Source organism: Ciconia boyciana, chromosome 1 (assembly GCF_034638445.1).
Source record: "Ciconia boyciana chromosome 1, ASM3463844v1, whole genome shotgun sequence".
NCBI lineage: Eukaryota > Metazoa > Chordata > Aves > Ciconiiformes > Ciconiidae > Ciconia > Ciconia boyciana.
In genome coordinates, this window is record NC_132934.1 from 200,108,466 (window position 1) to 200,130,851 (window position 22,386).

A 22,386-nucleotide genomic window follows, 5' to 3' on the forward strand; every position below is an offset into this window, starting at 1 on the left:
TATCTTCTTTCAGTTTCAAAAATTGGCCAAGCAGACAAATAACCATCCTCTGACTGGCTGAACCTGTGTGATCACACAGTGTTACATGCTGCAGAGGGGTTAGTGGACAAAGGGTTGAGCGGATTGGAGAGCTGTTGTCAGGGGCCTGTTTCATTGAACAAGGAACTTCTCTTGTGTCAGTGGCAACAGTGAGACTTAACAGGTCTTGTCTGTGTTGGACTAGTTGAAGCTAACATCCATTCAATCAATCTGGTTACAGTAGTACAGACCTCTTAAGTGTGGTCATGAGTTTACTGCGTGCAAGTGATTTCCACATGGCAAATTTCTCTTCTTGGCCACCTCAGCAGCACCTTCCTTCTTGCCTCTTGGTCAAATTGAAGATCTTTGTTGGGAAGGGTGTTAAATTTGGCGTAGTTGATAGAGAAGCATGTCCAGAGATGAGGAAAGCTGAAGAAGAGAAAGCCCATTCAGTTTACAAAGAGAAATCCCTGGATAGGAAAGAGGTCTTCAGTAAAGCCACTTCTTTCCTGGGGGACCCCGAGAGTAGCCACATATAAGGAAGACGGAAATGGGGAAGGACCTCATTTTCCAGGTGGTCACTCTCAGGAATGGAGCTTCAGATGTGGTGGGAAAGGGTGGTGGTTTTATGTAAGGAGCAGCTCAGCTGCCCTTTCTACCAGTCTTAGACTTCATGTTTTATTATTTGGGGAAATTCTGAAAAACAGTAAAAAAAACATTTCTGAGAGTGTTACCCTGCAGCGTGACCACCTGACAAAGTAGTACAGGCCAGTTTGCTATTTGGAGAGCTTTGTCCTCATACATGCACAAATGTGGCCTCAACTGGGCCTTAAGAGAATTTAAGATAACTTTGACAGAATTACTGAACTATATTTTGCTTTATATTATAAAGGCTTTATTCCTTAAAGTGAGAGAACACACCCAGTCCTAAAGAGCATACATTTCCTCTAAAAGAGCTGAAAAATCTTTCTAAGCTAACATTTTAATTACTCAGTTGTCTTTCATTTGCATTTGGTTTTGCTTTCTTAACATTCTAATGCACGCAGCTGTTTTGAATACTTAACCTTTTGAGCTGAAGATCCACCTTTGCTTTTAGGATACACAGAATGCAAAACTTAAATATCATGCAATTGATGTTTGCCTGCCTGAGGTGCCACAAAATCATATGGATTTGTTTGGTATGGTATTGTTTGTGCTAGGATAGCATAGGTCTCCTCTAGTTCATTAGGAAGCATGTAATGCTACTTGGGAACTTTTCCTTTGCAGTTTGAGAATTTAAATCTTCTGGTTTTGAATTCTGAATATTGATGTATGGAAGTAGATCTTCAAATTATTCATTTTTGTCCGGTTTTAACTTCAGTAGTAAAGCTAACAAGAGTTTCAGCGTACTGGCAAGACTCAAAACTTACCAGATATTACTGTGCAACAGAGAGTTATGTATAAAAGCAGATGATCCCATGAGTATAGTTGATTAATCTTAAGAGTGCACTCTGATCTAAAACCTTCACAGGCAAGAGAGAGTCATAACAGTTACCGTGTTGGATAGGCATGTGTAGAAAAAAAAAAATCATCTGCAACTACCACATTTGGTATATTCACAAATCCAAATATTCCTCCGTCAGACCAGAAGAGACTTACTGATATACAAATTGAGGTGGACACCATATCTCTCTTGACATCAGCAAGATTCCTTGCACAGCTGAAGTATGAGTCCCAAAGGAGGACAATTATTGCTGCTACTTTCCTTCATGGCTTCTGATAGGGAAAACCAAAGTCAGTTTGCCCCTGGGGCTCAGCATGAATCCTACTGACAGAGATGACAAATGGGTCTTAAGGCTGCCTCCCACCTCCAGGCCAGAGTAGCCACTTCTTAGGATGCTTTGGATTGCCACAGCCTCATCAGTGCATCTCACTGTGTCCCAACAGATGAGCTATCAGGGAGTGCTATTATAAGTACAACCTCGGTAAGCATGGCCTTGTGTTATCACAGGAGAAAGAGCTGTTGAATATAGATTTCACTTTAAAGAACACTGATTATTTGTCCAACTTGATGCCATTTCAAAACATTGTATTGTTTATGAAAGTGTCATTTAGTGTGGGGGCAGCCTCTTCAGTGTGCAGAGATGGTGCATCGACCTATTTTAATAACATGCACGTCCTTGTGTGTCTGTCTATAGCAGGGCTTGTGTGTCAAGGTGAGCAGTCAACAGCTATGCTCAGGTGTGCTGCATCTGGCCCAGATGGGACATGCTGTAATGCAAATAATAGGAAAAGCTTGCAATCCAGTGTTCAAGCCTGTTAGCTCAATACGGCTATTCTTGCAGACCTTGTGAAGTCAAGATTTTAAAAGGAAATTGTTTAGGCATAAATGGGCCAAGTCCTGTGATTTGTCAAAGCTAAAGAGCCAGAAGGGGAACAAAAAACCAGCGACAGCACAGTCTCCCCTTGTCTTTTTAGCACAGCCAGTGCTTTATACACCTGCAATTTGTCCTCAGATCAAAGAACTGATGAAAAGTGCCATTAACACTTTCAGTGTAGGAACGCTGATATCTTGTCTCTGCACATTCTTCAAGCTAAGATTAACATGTTGACACCCTGAAAGATTTGCCTTCCAAACAGATGGAAGATGAGTAATATGAGGGGATACTCTGTGTCCAACACATTGGACAGAATACAGGACAAACTGTATGATGCCTTTGTTGTAAATGAAGGAGAGGCAAATAAGGATTTTTGAGGAGAAGGATGGAACAGAGAGATGTAAACAAGATCCCCAGCGTGAGCAGTGAGCTCACCGTACAGAAGATGTGGACTATGTGATGACCTAGTAGCTTATAGTAATGTTGACCTTAAGTTGTATTGACAGTCCTTCGGGGAGCTTTTTTTCTCCTGTTGGTGCTGTACTTAACCTCCTGCTCTGTAGCTTCCTCCTGTCTGTGAGTAATGACTGGTAATACTGGTCCAGCTTTAAAAACCAGGCTGTAGTGTAATCTGGTGATTTCATAGTTAAGGAATTTGTGCTTCTATTTTCATGATTTGATAGGATTCCCTGATGATTCCTGGCATGAGCAGTGTTGTGGGCCAGTAGCTCGTTATCAGTAGTAATACTTGGCACCTATAACTTTAAATGTTCAGAGTGCTTAATTTAGATTTTGGAAGGTGTTTTTATAACACATACTCCCTACGCAGCATGCATGCGTGTGTGTGTGTGTCTGTCTGTATGTATAAATGGATGAGTAATGCAAAGTAATTGGTTTACCTGAATTGTTTCCTAACATTCTGCTGTGTTCTTTTTATAAAGGAAAGGGTATTGTGCCAAATAATGTAACCCGCAGGCCAAGCTTCGAAGGATCGAATGAATCTTTTCCGTCCTACCATCAGATCAGTAATGCAGCCTATGAAGGGACAGGCTTTGGAGCAGAAGGTGCAAATATGCTTACTGAAGTTCCAAGGCCATACATGGACTATATAATCTCTACTTCGCAGTCTACAGCTATGAATGCTCCTGTACAGCGACCCTCTGGAGTAGGCACTCACAGCACACCAACAAGCCATCAGCAGAAAACATACCCTGCAAATATCGAGTCCTCTGTGATCAATTATCCAGTGGCGAATCACAGCAGTCAAGCTTTGCAGCTGCAGGCATCCCATGGCTCCAACAGCCAACATTACAGTAGGCAGCACATGGTGGTGCAGGGGGAACCTATGGGGTATGGTGTTCAGCGGAGTCCATCCTTCCAAAACAAGATGCAGCAGGAGGGAGGATACACCAATCTCCCAAATAAAGGGGCAGTTGTTCAGAATAATTCTGGTCATGCATTTCAGCAGGCACCGGCAGGCCTGTATATATCACATTCTCATCACAAACAGACAAGTCCGTCTTCTCATCAAATGCATGTGATATCCAGAGGTCCAGCCTTTGCTAATGATTTTTCAGACAGTCCACCACAAAATCTATTAAATCCATCTAGAAATAGCCTAAACATGGACCTCTATGACATGAATAATCCTCAAGTTCAGCAGTGGCAGGCAGCAACACCATCACGCCGAGATTCTTTACAAAATCCAGGAATAGAAACATCTCCACGGCAACATGTATCCTTCAGACCCGATGCCACAGTGCCGAGCAGAACAAACTCCTTTAACAACCACCAGCAACAGCCACAAGTGACAGTGTCTATAAGACAGGTTCCTCCAGGAAAACCTGATCCTTCAATTACATCTCCAAATACGATCACAGCAGTCACATCTGCTCATATTCTCCAGCCAGTGAAGAGCATGCGAGTGATGAGACCCGAGCCTCAGACTGCAGTGGGACCTTCCCATCCTGGCTGGTTACCTGCACAGGCACCGGCTGTGGATGGCTTGGAGATCATTGAGCAGCACGTGCCACCTGTTGGAGCAGCTAATGCCTATCAGCTAGATGTGGATTACGGTAACCAGGAACTGCGGTGTCCACCACCACCGTATCCCAAGCATTTGTTACTTCCCGGTAGCTCTGAGCAGTTTGATATCAACTGCTTATGCATGGGCGTAGAGCAGACCCTCCGTGTAGTCCCCAGTTCAACATGCAATAAGGCTGAGGAGAACAGTGAGCGAAATGATAAAAGCAGCAAGAACACTAAAACTGAAAAACCCAGCAAGGATAAAAAGCAGATTCAGACGTCTCCAGTGCCTGTGCGAAAAAATGGCAAAGATGAGGAAAAGCGAGAATCCCGAATAAAGAGCTACTCACCTTTTGCCTTCAAGTTCTACATGGAGCAACATGTAGAAAATGTCATAAAGACCTACCAGCAGAAAATTAACAGAAGATTACAACTGGAGCAAGAAATGGCTAAAGTAATTCTCCTTGTTTTGTTATAATAAAAGCTAATGGGGTCAAATTGATTATTACTATTTTTAATCAGTCAAAAAATTTATAAAGGCAGGCTCCACTGGAAGTAGTAGGTATCCAGCACTTCCCTATACCAGACTATTTTAACTTAGAAGCATGGATGCAGGTCTGTGAGGCTGTTTGAAAAACCTGAGATGTGAAATAATAGATCTTCATACCAGAAAAGTAAAATGAAGCAAAATCCCCCATAGCAGGAAAGTAGTAGGTTTGCTTAGGCAGGAACTCAGAAGCCAGGTCTGAGGCTGAGATAACTCTGGCGATACTTTGGCAGCTCTTGCAAAACTCTGAAAAAGGTTTTCTCTTTGCTCCAGTTCTTCCTCCCGTGTTCTGTGATAGCCATTTGGTGAATCCAAAGCCATAGTTCAACTTGGCAGTGTATTCACTGTGCCATGTTTTCAGCTGAATATGTAATACTTGACTGGAAGTTGTCTGTTGAACACACGTAAGTAATAATATCGTGCAAGTAATCATATCTTGGCCAGCTTGAACTGGTCTTGGGACCCTTGCTGAAATTTGTTCTAGAAGCAGGTCTCAGGGACGTGGACTTTTTTGAGTGAGCACGCTTCTTTCATGCCTCATTGTAGCTCTAAAACTAAGCTGATTCACTGATAGGGCTGCTTAAAACAAAGCTGACAAGTTCTGATGGTTGCTCTGGCAATTTTGTTTTTAATTTTTAAATGTGGAAGAGGTTTTTTCCCCAGGCATGACTAGGATATGACTAGTTGACTTTTGTATTTAAGGATGAACTCTAAGAAAAGCTATTATTAACGCATAATGGATAATAATTAACTACCCAATCTTCCCTAGCACAGTCAGTTTCCAGAGTCAATTAATTTGATGCTTACATTGCTCCAGAAGACTTAGCAGTTTTGTTTGTTGAGGTTAAAATTAAACAAATATGCTTCTAAAATCTCTGAAAGGTCAGCGTTTTAGTGACAGTTAATAGTTTGTCCTCATTGCAAGTACAGATTGTGTTGCACTGCTTGGATTTAGTGAATATTTTCCTGAGATTGAGATAGGGAATGATCTCTAGAGAAGTAAAACAGCAGCTAATTGTGTTAGTTCTTCTCTTCTGACTCTTCAGCTTTCCCTCACTTCATAACTCAGAGATAATTCAGCTATAAACAAAAACAACTCCTTTCCCTAGCAACCTCATCACTGGCTGGAATAATACACTCAGAAGATTTTGGCTATCTGAATATCACATTATTCTAGAATTAACCAAGAACACAACACACCAATTATTTTACCTTAAAACAGTAAACACTTCCTTTATTATGGATTGATGTACTTGCCTTACATTTTAAAAACAGTATTACTTGTTTGATTTGGCTGTTGCCTTCAGTCTGAAAATTCATCCTACCTGTTCTGCAAGTTTCTGCAGACCTCCTCCATCTTTTATTCATACAGATTTCATTTTTATACCGTGGGGATCTCACTGCATAGTCTGGCTGCCCACATTCATCTTTAAAGACCTAGATTGCAGATGTGAAATTAAATCAATCTAAGCAGTGGGCCTGTGAGTGTATGCTTGGGTCTCTAGCCTGCTAATCAGTCAGCTTCAACTCCCTCCACCCTACTCCCCATTGCCCCTTCCCACCAGGCACTAATCTTCCTCTCAGAGTGCTTCAGCTGATGCCAGTTAATTCAGGATTTTGGAGATGGGGTATGCAGAAAGAAAGGGGCATGCTGCGGAAGATGAGTTGTCAGAGGATCCTGGGGATCAGCCCAGGGGCTTCTGCTGGTGGAGGCCACCAGTGGCTCTCAGAAGAGGGACTGGCACTGAAGTTGCCGGAGTTGGCAGTGTGCAGGCTCTGTCTTGAAGGGTGGGGAAAGTCTGGTTGGGTACTGCTGCTTCTCCCTTTCTCAGGAGGTCTCTCCCCACAGCTATGTGAAATGTTACTTGCAGTTACTTGGAGGCTTTCTGGGGACAGGAGGTAGCTGGACAAGCCAGCTTTTTTACAGCTTAGGTGAAGAGGGGAAATAATTTAAGGGGGGAAATAGCACCAGGGTCTGGGCTGCAGTGGCTGGGGGGAGGCCAGAGCTGGGGGTTATATGCACTTATTTTGTGAGAGAAAGGGGAGAAGTTTATAGAACAGATGGTCAGGAGATCTACAAAACTTGAGAGTGGAGGCTGTATGTGGCAGAGGAAGGGAAATAGTTTCTAAAGAAGAAGGTTCCCAAGGCACTTGGGAATATATAGGTCAAAACCAGCTTCATAATTACAACACAAAAACCAACAGTCAAACAGCACTCAAGGTAGGAACTGTTAATGTGAGTTGCCCTGGAGAACCATTCATGAAAAAAGTGGACTGCTGCATCTAGGTTTAAGTTTCAGTTTAAGTTAAGCTGTACTGCAGTGCACATACATATAGTGGAGTGCAGTGGCAAAGTGCACATTTGAAAGGTGTAAACCAAATCACATGATCAGGTTTGCTGTGTTATATTCCCCTCTCTGACAGTATTGCCCCCTGCCTCTTCGTTCAGTCAAATCAGAAAGGCAGACTAATCTCAGACACGGCAAATTCAGGTAACAAGTTAGGGCACAGTGAATTTGCCAGTATTTCAGAAATACCTCAATAGACAGATGAGAGTATATCTATCTCATGAATATGTCTTTTCTGGTTCTTGGTTAATCTTTCTGAGAAATGCATTTTGGGAATGCTAGTTTATTGTTCTCTTGCTATATGAATGTAACAGTACTAGCTCTTGTGGTTTGCTTTCCTTTGTAAAGGCTGGCCTTTGTGAGGCAGAACAGGAACAAATGAGGAAAATTCTCTACCAGAAGGAGTCTAACTACAACAGACTTAAAAGGGCCAAAATGGACAAATCTATGTTTGTGAAAATCAAGACTCTGGGTATTGGTGCATTTGGAGAAGTATGCCTGGCCTGCAAAGTGGATACCCATGCCCTGTATGCCATGAAGACTCTGCGAAAGAAAGATGTGTTAAACCGGAACCAGGTGGCTCATGTCAAAGCAGAGAGGGACATACTTGCTGAGGCAGACAATGAATGGGTGGTTAAACTCTATTATTCCTTCCAAGATAAAGAGAACTTGTACTTTGTGATGGACTACATCCCAGGTGGGGATATGATGAGTCTACTGATTCGGATGGAAGTCTTTCCAGAGCGTCTGGCTAGATTTTATATTGCAGAGCTCACTTTGGCTATAGAGAGTGTGCACAAAATGGGATTTATTCATCGAGACATCAAGCCAGACAACATTCTGATAGACCTTGATGGACATATCAAACTGACTGACTTTGGACTGTGTACTGGATTCAGGTGGACTCACAATTCAAAATACTATCAGAAAGGTAGTGTTCTTAGGCTTTATTTGTGATGGTATTGCATTATTTATTTTGAAACAAACTGATACCTCTTGGCAGAAATGCCAGCTCAGAAAACAGAGGTGTGTACATTGACAAAGGGTCAATGACAATATGATGTGTCTGTCTCTCGCTAACTCAATTAATTTGTTTCCTGTCCTTTGTTTCCAGTACTGTTTAAATCCCTATCAGTAATCTGGCTGACCACTGCAGTAGCAGCAATTTTTCAGCTTATACTTGTTTGGAGGGTGAAATAATTTGATGGTGAAGTAATTCAATCACAGATTTAAAGTAGTCCACACACCTCCTGTGTGTGCCATTGAGGAGTATTGGTGTCTGTTGGCAAAAAGGCCATAAACAATTGGTATAGCTAATCTAAATATACTCCATTGTTCAGTATCTCCCATATGGGAGCATGCTTCCTTGTCCTGAGACAGAGACATTTTGCTGGTTATGGAAAACCAATTGTGAAGGGGAGGGGCAGAAGAAAATGCCTTGGGTTTAAAGTTTAAATGCTGTTCTTCAGTGAAAGTAGAAGATGGCAGAACTAGATCTAGATAAATACTTTTCTCTGTGTGTTGTGTTTTATGACCATGAATGTAAACTTTTTCTCCCATTTGAAAGGGAGCCATATCAGACAAGACAGCATGGAGCCCAGTGATCTTTGGGATGATGTGTCCAATTGTAGATGTGGAGATAGGCTGAAGACATTGGAACAAAGAGCTAAGAAGCAGCATCAGAGATGTCTAGCCCACTCGTTAGTTGGAACCCCTAATTATATTGCTCCTGAAGTCCTGCTTCGTAAAGGTAGATAACCTGTATTTTTCTCCTGTTTAAGTGACGATCAGTGCTTTGAAATACTTTTTTTTTTTTTTTTTTCCTTAAATAAGCTTGCTGCTTTGGAAGATTGTCATTCTGAAGGCCCCAAACACTTAGCTCAGAGTAAGGAGAACAGATTTCTCTACACGCTTCACTGTTTAGCATCACATTGCTGACATTGATGGTGGTCATGCTTTGTGTGTCTGCGTATATCTACACTCTGAGGCCTTTGAATGAGACTGCTAATAAATGTGTCAGATGATGTTGGCAGTGATATTGTTCAAGTATAAAGCAGATTATCTGTACTCATGGAGTATGACTATGACAACTAGCAAGTTTACATAGACCAGTGAGTAGCCAGCTGATGCTTCTGAATCACTGATTCAGACAGGCCAGTTAAATATGGATGATGTAAACTTGTGGAAACATGTCCTCCAGATTCCCAGCCAGAATCTTGGGGAAACCCAACAAGAAGTCGTCCACAATTTACACTGGAAACCCTGCATTCAAAAGCTTGGCTTGAGGAATTTAGACAGTACTTGGCGGCTATCCATGCAGAACAGACATGGTCACTGTAGTAAGGAGATTAGATGTTCAAAAGTTGTCTGCAAGCCAGATCCTAAGCCTGATCTTTCTCAAGTTGAGAGATTTCGCATTTGGACCCTACATCATCCAGTGACACTAATCTCCATTGAAATCAGTGTTTAAATCCTCCATTCCTTTTCGGAGATCTCAAACATATACCTTATTTGTCTTGTCACAGCAATTAAGTGATTGAAATTGTTCATGTGCTTGGAACTTGCTCAGAAAGTCATCTATGGCTTTCTTCTGTCTCTACAGCCAGGGTGTGTCTTTCAGCAGCTTTTCAAACTCGTGGTGTCACCTCCACTGAACCTAGGGGGGACGTCAGTCACTAAACCTTTTTGTTATTCTTTGAGGTCCAGTTTGTGCTGTGTAGTGACGTAGTTATGGGACCGGGCACGAAAAAAGATTTCGTTCTTTCTAATTATATGTAATCACCACTCACTTTTGTTGAGAATTAAATTTATTCAGAACGATTCCCAGACAACAGGATTAGATCTTTACTGACAGCAGTAGAATTTAGGTCAACAAGCAGAAGTGACTTTGATGAATGTGGATTGGGAGTCCTTTGGTTTTAGGTCACAGATTGTTTGTGTGAGAAAAGACAGGAATCTGCGCTGTATGTTTTGATACTTAATTGCAAGTAGCTCTATATACATTCTCCTTGGTGGGTGGAGGACAACCTTTTGACTTGCCTTTCAGGATACACTCAGCTCTGTGACTGGTGGAGTGTTGGTGTGATCCTCTTTGAGATGTTAGTGGGACAGCCTCCTTTTCTGGCTCCTACACCCACAGAAACTCAACTGAAGGTAAGTTGAAGCAAAATTCCAATCTGTGGTAGCAGAATTGTAACCTTTTCCCTTCCCTTCTCCTCTGTGCACAGACCTATCCCCTCTTGTTTTACTAGAGAAAGGAGCAGTGATTACAAAAGCCTGATTTTAAATAGTTCTGTGCAGGGGCAAATCCTTTCCCAATCAATGAAGATACTGAATATCAGACTAGAACTGACTTGTCCAACTGCATAGTTATTAATTTTATGAGTCTCTCAGCACAATTCTGATTTCTTAAGCACGAGTTCATCCATCAAAATTCCTTAGAGTGCCCTGTCAGATTTGAGTAAGCTGATATGCCAGTGATAATTACCCTTGGCAATGTAAGTGTTTCAAAGTCAAGCAGTGAGTAGTTTTTTATTACAAAGGATGTATCTCATGACCACTTCTCCTAGTTTACATTTTGGAGACGAAATGAAGTAATTCCTTGAAGTCATTCCATGAAGTCATGTGTAAACTGAATATGTTCTCAAGTCGGACTATGGGAGCATTCAGGAAGGAATTTGCCTTTTTTTAAAGTGGAATTGTTCCTTTTATCTGCTATCCAACAATGTTTCTTGATTCATTAAAGTAATTATTAACAGCCGATGCAATCTAATCATTGGGTTCTTGAACCTCTAAAATAGCTATACAGACTGTGAGTTGACTAGTTATGTGTATACTTCTGTACAGTTAATGTTGACAGTCCAAAGGATTCTGTTTCCAGGATTAGAAGTTGTTTAATACCTTTCTTACCCCCAGGTGATAAATTGGGAAAGCACACTGCACATTCCCTCACAGATCAAGCTAAGCCCTGAGGCAACTGATCTCATCACAAAGCTCTGCTGTGCTGCTGAGGACAGGCTTGGAAGAAATGGAGCAGATGATATTAAGGCCCATTCTTTCTTTCACTCTATGGACTTCTCTACCGATATCCGTAGGCAGCCAGCTCCCTATGTTCCAAAGATCAGCCATCCAATGGACACTTCAAATTTTGATCCAGTTGAAGAAGAAAGTCCTTGGAACGATGCTAGTGGTGACAGCACCAGGACATGGGATCCCCTAGCCTCTTCCAATAGCAAACACACAGAACACGCTTTTTATGAGTTTACTTTCCGAAGGTTCTTCGATGACAACGGGTATCCGTTCAGGTATCCCAAACCTTCTGGAATGGAAGTTGGCCAGTCTGAGAAACCTGATGTAGAAGACAAAGGTGTGGTGGATCAGACTGGAGCTTGTCAGCCTGTATATGTGTAAATTATTGTATAGAGTACTCCAGATAAGACTAATCTCAAATCCAGTAGGGCCTTTAACTGATCCTTTAGGAGCTGATCCTGCAGCGCTTGTTCAGGTGTAACTTCAGCTGAGGCTGGAGTCGTCCTGGGGAGTCAGAAGCTAGCAGGGCCAGGTCCTAAAAATGGCACTCTTGAAAGTTCAGGTCAGTTTTACTGTAAATAAGTTTGTTGATAATTACACTTGAAATCCTGGTCTTCACCAAAACCTGCAAGGCCAGCAGTCTATCATTTCTAGGCCTATTTTTATTTGAGGTCAGCGTCCCCCTACTCAGATTAACATTTACAGACTTCTGCAACTGTCAGCATTATTTTTTAAATGAATAAAGAGCACTTATATTTTGTTTATAGCAGGGGTTTTTTTCCTACTAAATTATAGGGATTAACTTTGACAAATCATGCTGCTGTTCTTCTTTTCTACATTTTTATTTTATCCATAGCACTTATTTCACATTTAGGAGGATGCATAAAGCTGAAGAACATGTGATGAAAGGTCTCTGTGCAATAATGTAAGAAAGAAAAAAGAAAAAAAGAAGAAAAATGAAAAAAAAAAACAAACCAACAAACCTGCTCTCTAATTTTCTAAATTTACTGATGCCATTGTATTCGCACCATGATTTTTGTTTATTATATGTATTTCCCACATTTCAAAATTGTGACATAACCTTAAAGCTGCTTTATTTCCTTCTGCTTATTGGAGTGTAATAGAAAGTGTGAGCAAGTGACAATTTGGGTGTGATTTCATTGTCTAGTGTGTGAAGAATGTTGCATGAGCAGTGTTTTTCTATTTGAAATGGCCTTTTCTTGCCATTCACAGGCAGGTCCTGTGGATCCATTTTTACTAAGGGTCTGAAATTAGACCATTTTAAACCGTGTGTTGATAATGTATTGTGTGGGTGGTTTCCTCTTATGATTGTATCCAATGTTAATTTCGTAAAACAGATTGCAAAGGTTATAACTGAATAGTGATTTTGTGGTCTGATGTAATAGATCATTTTAGTAAACATGTATCATTGGCACACACGTTTCCCCACAAAGGATCACTAGCAAGACCATTATTACAAAGCTGATTTGTGGCAACAGTCTAAATAGGGCTTATTCACGTAGCATGCAGCACAGTGTCCATTGCTCACTACTAGCAGAATGCAGAGCACCAATACTAACATACGTAGCTCGATGTCTTCAAAACAGAATGTCTAACGCTGTGCTCCCGTAACACACTGAGATCCTAAGTGCGAAGAGGCTGATGTTGAGCGCGTGCAGCCCCACAGACATCTACAGAGCCTGGAGGTACGTGGCTTTTCCAGACGTCAGATCCCTGCACCTGGCTGGCTGTGTATCTGTTCAGGATCCTAATGTTTTAGGCACTGACATCCGAAAATGTTGGCATTTTTCATAGGTCATTCTGTCCTGTTGTCTATAGGTAAAAATGTTGCTGTGATGGAGCACAATAGTCCTTCATTTCTGTCAAATTATAGGCGTACTTTGAAGTATCAATTCTTAACTATGTTAAAATACACATTTTTCTTATATGTATAAGTGAGAATTATTCAAGGTGATATCAGAATACTAAAGATAATTAAGCCATACATATTTGCATATATATTATATATAACTAAATAAGTAAACACACACAAAAATCCTTAATTCAGATTAGTGTAACAGTCCTATTTAAAGTGATTGACATAATAACATTTGAGGAAAACACTCCTTTAATGTGTTTTTGCTTTATTTTATTTTTAAATCTGGAGCTTCATTATTTTTTCCGTATATTATTCCACATATTATTCCTTAATGTTTTAGCATAGCATATCCTATCCATTGTTTAGATATCTAAGCAACAACATATAAATTCATCAGCCTAAACTAAACAAAAATGATTGTGTATTTGTTTACATTTGTATGAAAGGAATGTTCTGAGGTATGCAGTGCTTGTGTTGTGACAGTTCATGTAAGATTCAGTATTACTGCTTTTTTATATAGTAATGCCATTTTTTGTTATTTACATCTATCTGACATTCTTTCATGTGGTAGGTTCTTTCTCAGGAACTCAATTTAACTGTTATTTATTGATATATCATTGCCTTTGAAAGCTTCTACTGGCACAATTTATTAAAAATCTGAATCAAAATCTAAAATGCGTTATGTGTTCTTGAAAAGGATGATGATTTCTGCCTATTTTAAGGCAGAATTTTTAATGGATTTGGTTTTGTAATGTTAGTGATGGGTTTGAGTTCTAAATATGAGATCCAAATCTCACCTCTCCTGCAGCATTTGATGTGGGATCTCTGGGTACATTAAGACAATTTCTTCTGTCCTCATGGCCCGTGAGAATAAGGGGCAGGACTCCCAGGTAAAACTTGCTTTGGTGTGACCAGGTCAGTAGATGGCATAAAATTCAACGCAGTCACTTTCTCTGTAGTGGTGGCTCTGCCAGGGCAACCATGACCAGCGCACTTGCCCCCTCTGGCTGTTGCCTCTGATGTGTTTCTAAAACGCAAATAATTCACCTGCAAATACAGAATCTTTGCAACTAAGCCAAACAAGAGAAGCTAGCCCAGAAGGAAACAGGTGCTTCCACAACGAATGTATTACAAATTAGTATTACAAAATCTATGCTGCAGGGAACAGGAGCCAACTCCCCTTTCACCTAAAGAAGAACTGATTTGAAAAACAAGTCTCTTCCAGCTTATCAGGTGCTGTCTCTGGAAGGCTCACATCTTTCTCAGACATTTCAGGGGTAAACAGAAACTTGGAGTAAATTTTATAGAATTTGGACAAGTAAACAATATGCCGTATATTGGGACTGGCTAAGCAGTCTTGGTTCTGCTGAACTTCCTGTAAAAAGCATCTAGTATCTTCTTTTAAGAAGTTATATCAATTCAATGTTTGCTTAAAAAAAATCTATTCCTTTAAAAAATAAGCAACAAAAAAATCCCTTAGATGTATTTACTCCTGACTGAAAGTAAGGAGTTTATTAATTCTGAAGTAGTGTTATTGGTTAAGGCCACAGGTGACATTTGCGATCTAATCCTAACTTTACTAAGTCAAGGCTGAACCTGCCACTGATCTCAGTGAGACAGGAATTTCATTCCTGGGTTTCGGCAAAAACAGGTATGCGTAGTAACACCACTTACTGTGTGTACAAAAGTAGAAATAATTGCCTCAAAAAATGTAAGTAATTGCTGTTTCCAGAATGGAAACTTTACAGTGCAAGGGTGCCAGCGGCACAGGAACAGAAAGGGCCTCTGCAGCCTTTCACACCTGTATTCTTCAGTGCAGCCAGCTTGGCCAAGAAGCAGCAACAATTCTTGATAAGCCTATTATTCCTAGTTGGATGCAAAAGAGCTAGTAGTAGAAGTTACAACCAGGTACCTAGCTTGAATAACATGAAAGCTAAATGAGGGAGAGAAGCATTTGGCTTTTAAATGGAAATGGAAGAATGAGGTTAACTGCAGGAAGCAGGCGATAGCCTGGAACTTGATGGAAAATCACTCTCATAAGAAAATTCTGTTCTTTTCCCTGTGATTTTTGAGGTATGAAATAACTGCCTTAAAGCTTTCCTAGAGAAACTGTAATGAGAAGAGGAATTTAGAACATACAATTTGGTTCTATCCCCGAATGCAGAAACATTGGCAGAAAATGGCAACTGTTACTAAAATTATTATTGGAATTAAAAATACTAAATCTTTCCCACAGGAAATAATCTCAGGAACAGATAATGTAGAAATAGCAACCGTTAAAACGCACACAAAAAAAGTGTAAAAATGTTTTTCCTGGCAAAGAAATCTGCTGCAGCAGGAACATGGAAGTTGTGCCTTCCTCTGGTTTCTGTTCTGAGTAGTGAATGAGCAGTGAGCGGCACTCGGTAAAAACAGAGTCCTGGGCTCATTCTTACCAAATAAACAGGATCTGATCCGTAAAGCTGTGGTCACCTTCTGCAGGTGCAAGCAGTAGCACCAAGCCCTACAGAAGATCCTGGAGCCTGGTGACATGGACAATTTAAATTCAAATGGACTGATGGACGCACTGACTTGTCAGCTCTTGTGGTTTGGAAGGTGCCTTTACTTCAGTTCTGCGAGGTGAAAAATACCTGTGCCTGCAGCTGTTAATTTTTAGATATGTGAAGAAAATGGGGCTTCAGGAGGCAGGCCTTGTGTGATCTTAAGTAGTTCTTAAACTTCAGTGGGGCTCAAAAAATAGCAGGGTCTAAGGCATACCTCATCTCCTGGTCTTGGTCCTGGGATCCCCATGACCCAGGAAAGCCCCAGGCACTTGGCCCCCTTGACTGTTGTAAGAAAAGGGGGAATTGAATGCATAAGGGGTGCACGTGGGTGAAGGAAAAGAGCTGATCGTGTTGGATCATGAGTGGCAGCCAGGAAAAAAGACTTTAAAGGTGGTCCAGCCTTGCTGCAGCATGCAGCGGTTACCCATGGAGGCATGTGTGTTGAAGAGAACGTTTAAGCCGGCACCTCTGTCTTACACTTTTTGGGAGCACACAGCACACAACGCCCTCCTCAGAGAGTCCTGCTGGGCAGGAGGGAGCCTGCACACGTGGTCATGTAGCGAGCCAGACCCACAGCTTTGGGTCATGCTGTACGGGGAAGAAAGAGGCTGTATTGCCGCCCAGCTCCCACACCGCCTCCATCCACACCAGCCTCCTGGGCTGTTTTAACAGAGAGCAGAACGATAGCTCCTACAATGCTGCTGGTTTGCGCAGCCGGGTGCCCCAAAGGAGCTCGCCATGTGCCATAAAGTGCTTATCACAGATGGTGAGTTTTCCCCCTCAGCTCCTGACTCTGCTTCTGAAGGCTGCATCAACTGTCCCATAAATATGCTTGTCATAAGTAATAGCTTTTCTGGTTTTTTTTTCTTACTTCTATGCTGTTGGGCAGCTATGGGGGGGTGGGGGTGGTGTCTTTTCTTTTTTCAGGGCAACAGTTGGCTGCACAACTCTTCTCCTTTCCAAAGGGAGCACTGATAGCTTTCTATGGCAAGAGGGGAAATTGGGCTAGAAAGGAGAAGGATCTCAGTAACGTGGCAAGTCTGATAGGATCTCATTAGTAATGCAAAGTGTGAAAATGAAATCACCGCTCCTGAGGGCAGTAGCTCAGCCTCTGGTTGTGGTAGCCTCATGGTCTGATGACTTACTGTGTCTTTTTGATAATTGCTTTCCATGGCATTGGTCATTCTTGGCCTTAATAGCAATAGTAAGCTCAGCTTAATAACTGCCTGTGGCTTTCATTGGTCTGATGACAGAGTAGTTAATTTCACTAAAAAGATACCCGATTGTGCTGAATAATGCAACCATCAAAAAGGAAGGAAAGGAACACACATTTACTTTTTATGTGTCTAACTTTGCTGCTGGGCCCTCGACACATGGACAAACGTTCATTAGCACATTCTTAGGAAAGGCTCAGTTGTCCAATGAATATATACATTCCTTGCAGGTATGTTCATCAGCTATTTATAGTGTTTGGTTTTAGCTCAACATTGGGGGATTGGTAAGAGGTTTTTTGGTTTGGTTTGGTTTTCTAGACATGAAATCTAACAGATTAGAAAGGTAAAAATTCAGGACTGATTTACAGGATAACAGCTTCAAAAGCATCTGCGTAGAGCATGGTTTAACCTGGTGTTACGATGAAACTCCAACAGAAGGAGTTTTTTTAAAGGAGGAACTCACTTGGGTGGAAACTGGGGAGACTGCAGATACCCACACCGAATGGGGAGTGACAGAAACAGCAGTGGGTATCGAGGCTGGCTTTACAGCTGCATTTGCTTTCGATGGGGCCAGGGGTGAATAAACAATAGGACCATAGAAATGCCAGTTGGAAGGGACCTCTGGAGACCCGCCGTCCAACCTCCCACTCAGCGTGGGCCCACGGCCCGCCCTGGGTCTGGCCAGCCAGCACTTTGTCCAGCGAAAGCCTCCGGGGATGGCACATCCTCCCCCAGCATGAGGGACTGAGGCTTGGCAGGGCAGGAGATGGCTGTCACCAGCCAGATCTGCTGCTCTTCAAGGCCCTCAGAGAAGCCTGGCAGTGGGGATTGCATGGTTGTTGTTCTTCTTGGCATCGTGGCACTGCACAAAAGCCTCATATCGCCATCGAGCATTGTACCGTAGCTGTAGGAATGCACAGAGAGAGGGTCCAACCAAAAGACCTTGAAAGAAAGTATGGCTAACGGGCTGCATGAAGGATTCCGAAGCTGTTGAGATGTTGGTGCACATATCATCTCAGCTACATCCCCAGCCTTTGCCCACCACTGAACGGAGCCATGCACAGCCAAAACACGTCTCACCTGAAAGGGATCCCTTTCAGAAAACATGCACCCACATAGCCGTAGGTCAATGGGGTGACTGCCAAAGACCGGATGCCACTTCACAGATGGAAGTGCCAGACGAATGGCAGAGCACTGGTAGGTAGGGATGACGACGATCTGCTGCAAGCCTTGCGGGACACCTGTGGCATGTCACCAGGGGAGTATTGCCTTTGCTGTATTCAACTTCTCAAAGTATGCCTTGTCCCAGCTGTGCAGTAGGACTGTAACACAAGTCAGTGCTCTGCCCCCCAAATGCTTAATAGTGGAGGAATTCTCTAAATAAAAGTATCTCCCAGAAGAAAGTCGTCTTTCCGTTCCCAGGGATCGGGTGGGGACAGGCCATTTCCCTCAGGGAATTCTATCTGTGTCACTGAAGACCAAGTCACTGGGCAGAAAAAGGCAAATTCAAATCCATAGTGGGTTTTTTCCCAAAGAAAATGCTTCTCATAGGAAAATATTGGTTTGACAAAATGGAAATATTTGGGGGGAAATTACTGGTGCATTTACAATCATACTGCCAAAAAATGATAAAAATATTTGTTTCCAGAAAATCAAAGAAAAAAAATGTAATAAAAAGGACAAGGGCTTGTATTGTATATAACACATTATATTCAAAATTATAAAAATAAAAATGAACTGCTGAGACTAGGTCATTTTGATGTTTCCAGAACAGATTTTGGAAATATAATTTCTTGGAAATTTCCAACTGTGTGTTCCAATTTAGGCCTAAAGGATTTTTTTTAACATTCAATTTCCCACATAACAGGACCTGCCAATTTAAACTAGTTCTAAAAATAACAAAAGAGGTCAAACAAATCCAAGTAATATCTGGAATTAAAATGAACTTAATTGGCAACCTCATCTCGCATGTAACTCTGATGTCATCAGTCTTCTTGTCCTGTTTTTAAATTTAATCCATATCCTAGCCAGGGCCAGGAAAGGGGGTCATGGCAGAAACGGTACTGAGGTTGTGATGCGCTGGGCCAGAGTCTGCACCGTCCTTCAGCGGAGGGTGTCACATGCTGGGGGGAACAGTCCATGTGCACACACAGCAGCACAGTCGTGGCACCCTGCCTGACAGGGGGTTTAAGCCACGCTGCTGGACTTGCACCACAGCAGCCGATTACCTGTGGCCGAGCTGATTGCTGGGAAGCATCGCTTTGTAAAGTGCCAACACGAGACAAGCAAGCGCTTATTTACCCAGGCTCGTAGCTGAGGGTTTGACATCGCTGCATACAGAGTTTTCTTTAGTTTATTGAAATGCTGTGGTTTGCTGAGTTGTAAGTGTTTTTTGTTCTATTATGATTCAGCTCAGGGTAATGGTGGTCACTGGAATCGGTGTCCCAAGTGGCTGCGTGTTTGCAGCAATGCAGAAACATTTTGTTATTGTTGTTTTCAAAATGAACCATAGCCCAGATCTGCTTTGCAACTTTCCCAATGGAAGGTAAAAAGAGTTATAGATGACAAGACATAGTGGTGTGAAAGCATTTCAGGGATGGCAAGCTTAAGGCATACTGACCTAAGGCCATGAGCAGACTGGAAGGAGTGAGCATGTTGCAAGGGCACGACTTCGGTGTGGGCCATACCTGTTCTGACAGAAGTGGACCAGGGACCAATCACCACTCCTGAAGTACCAATGGGCTTGTGTCCACACCGACTGGGACTAGTGTCCCATCCCCCAGGGATGTTTTTCTGTCCCCACTAGCTGGGACAGCCTAGCTACTCACTAGTAGCTGAGTAGTGCAGATGGTCACAGCCCAGGAGATTTGTCATCTTGCGGTTACAGAAGGACACAGTACGGGGGACATGCAGCCATCCATGGGTGATAGCCAAGCCTCCGTCCCCGCTGTCACAGATGAGCATGGCACATGGAGCTCCTGGCAGATGTCAGGCTGAGCACAGCACATGATGCCCACGGCGAGCAGCATTCTGGGGCACCTCCACCTTTCCTATCCCCACAGGCTGTTGCTGTTTGACAGAGGGGCCTCCTGGCGTTCCTTGACTGAAAACAAAGCCCACATAGTCATGGCAATCAAAAGCAATCCCTGCCATATGTAGCTCCCTAGCCAAAGCCAATTGCATGTTCCTAACAGTCTTGTACTTGGCCCTGGTAGTTAATACAGTCATGACCTTGAAGCCTAATTACTCAAAGTCACAGTAAAATGAAGAACCTCAAGCAGGTTGGAGGCGACGTACTAGAGGCAGCCTGCTGAGTGACTGTGATTGCAGTGCCTGTGTGTCTACAGTGCTTTACTCTTGTGTTTGGTCTCTATTAAATTGAGTCTACTTCAAAATCTCCTATGCAGGGTGAGAAACTTGGTGGCAAGCTGCAAAATTATAATTGCTCTGTGTGGAGGTTGCTTGGAGGGATTTTTAACAGCTGGTTTGGGAATCAGCTGATTTAATAAGTGGTTTTGCCAAAGCAGTGTAAATTGCTTCCAGCACATTCCTGCTTTGGTTCCTGCTCCACCTCAGCTGTAAGACACCTTGAGGTGACCTTACGCTGCCCTAAGCAGCCTGGTCTGAATTCAGCATGGGAGGTTGGACTAGAGACCTGCAGGGCCCCTTCCGACCCAGAGGAGTCTGTAGCTCTGGGCCAAGGATGGCCAGGACCTGCTGGAAGCTCCCCCAGCCAGAGGGTGGAAGTCTCAGCAGCAGAAAAAAGGACCAATAAATAAGATGGAAGACAGTTTATCTGGAAGGAAAAATCCTCTTTTCTAGCAGCTGAGAACCAGCATGGAAAATGAAGCACGGCTGTACCCAGCGAGAACAAGAAAACAGTGATGATTAGCGAGCCTTGGAGTAACTTTGTGGTTCCCTGCTAAGGAAGTCGTGGTGCGGTACAGACAGGCCAGCCCCAGCGACAGCAGCTGGAGTTCAAGGGACAGGGAGGACACTTTCCAAAACAGATTGCAGATCTCTGTTTCCCCCCCCCTCTTTTCTAATACATTTAAATTCACTTTGCAGCTAAATGACTGACTTAAATTAAATGATTAACATCCTCACTCTTACATAAAGCTTCCTCATCCCTTTATGATGAATTTAAATGTTACTTTGCATTTTCTGAGTGTCAACATACATAATCAGGCTTGACTTCCTTTTGAGAAATATCAATAAAATAACAGCTTCTACTGTCGGGCTCTGGCACGGTTCCCAGTTATTGAGCTACTTGAAACAACATTTGTCATTGCTAAACACCATTTTTTAATAGAACATGAAATAGGCCATAGAAGTTTAACTGCTGCCCTCTTTTGGATAGGATAATTCCTGCTCATCTCTGTCGAGATACTCTACCACCAACAGATACTGAATTATCTCAGTGTTGGGAGCACAGTGATGGAATGGTTTTGTATACAGCATAATATCCTTTAATACCCCAAATTCCACATGCTGTTTGTACCTTCCTTTACAATTAACAGTGGCTTGCCTATGAAGGACTTCTGCAGTCAGTGATGGTTTCTGTGTCTCCCTGTTCTTCTACAGTTCCTGTGGGCACCGAACAACTCCATGCTGCAGGACACTGTGGATCACAAACTCATATTGTCAGCATGAGTTTTAATTGCTTACAGAATACCAGGGAGAATAGTGTAGGTTTATCCTGTCTCTATAGCCTGATTTTCAGATGGCTTTCTCTTGCACTGGGAAGCCCAGAGTTAATATGTACTTATATTAACATGAACATATTGTGCTTCTATTAAGACTCTTTCCCCTAGTGTCTGTATTTTTAAAGCGAATAACAGCAGTTAAGTGGTCACAAGGGGGATACCAGTATCTGTCAGAGCAGATACTGGTAAATGTCCCAAGACAAAAGCAGTAGAAATGTAGAGGCAGAGAAGGATGTTTACAGCCAGGTGAAAAGACATTAAAGAACACCTGTGCCTTTGCAAGTCAGCTTCTAGTTTATTTTTAAATCCTGGGATATGAGGCAAAGGTGAAACATGTCCCTTTGAGTCCCTGCACGGGGCAGCTATAGCTGATCAGCCCCCATGAGAAGAAGCAAGAGGTGGCCAGTGTGGAATCAGTGGAGATTTTGGGGGAAAATGCCTGTCCCAGGGTGGCATGCTCTCCTTCCTCTTTCACACTTGCTGTCAGCGGACAAAAAGTGAAATGAGGGGCGATGCAGGTCCAGAAAATGTGTTGTTGTGTGATCCCTCCAGTCTGCCATTGCCCTTGGCTTCACTTTTATCACTGAGGTTAAGCAGAAGAGATGCAAAGGCTTGTCACTAGGATTATTTTCCCTTCCCCATCACAGCTGTCCCTAATGGACTCTTGAGCAGTGGGTTGAAAGATGGATGTCTCGTGTCATATCTTTGAAAGGAGCTGAA

At 42.5% G+C, this 22,386-nt stretch overlaps 1 protein-coding gene across 5 annotated transcripts in view; it reads left to right on the top strand.

Moving 5' to 3' along the window:
* LATS2 (large tumor suppressor kinase 2) overlaps nt 1-13,872 on the top strand; it is a 52,289-nt gene extending 38,417 nt beyond the window's left edge. For all 5 annotated transcript variants that reach the window (XM_072850510.1, XM_072850511.1, XM_072850512.1 and 2 more), the window contains 5 exons: nt 3,317-4,854; nt 7,644-8,226; nt 8,863-9,045; nt 10,342-10,448; nt 11,211-13,872. In XM_072850510.1, coding sequence (XP_072706611.1) covers nt 3,317-4,854; nt 7,644-8,226; nt 8,863-9,045; nt 10,342-10,448; nt 11,211-11,705 — 2,906 coding nt within the window. In that variant the 3' untranslated portion in view covers nt 11,706-13,872. The remainder of the gene's footprint in view (nt 1-3,316; nt 4,855-7,643; nt 8,227-8,862; nt 9,046-10,341; nt 10,449-11,210) is intronic.
* The last annotated feature ends 8,514 nt before the right edge of the window (nt 13,873-22,386 follow it).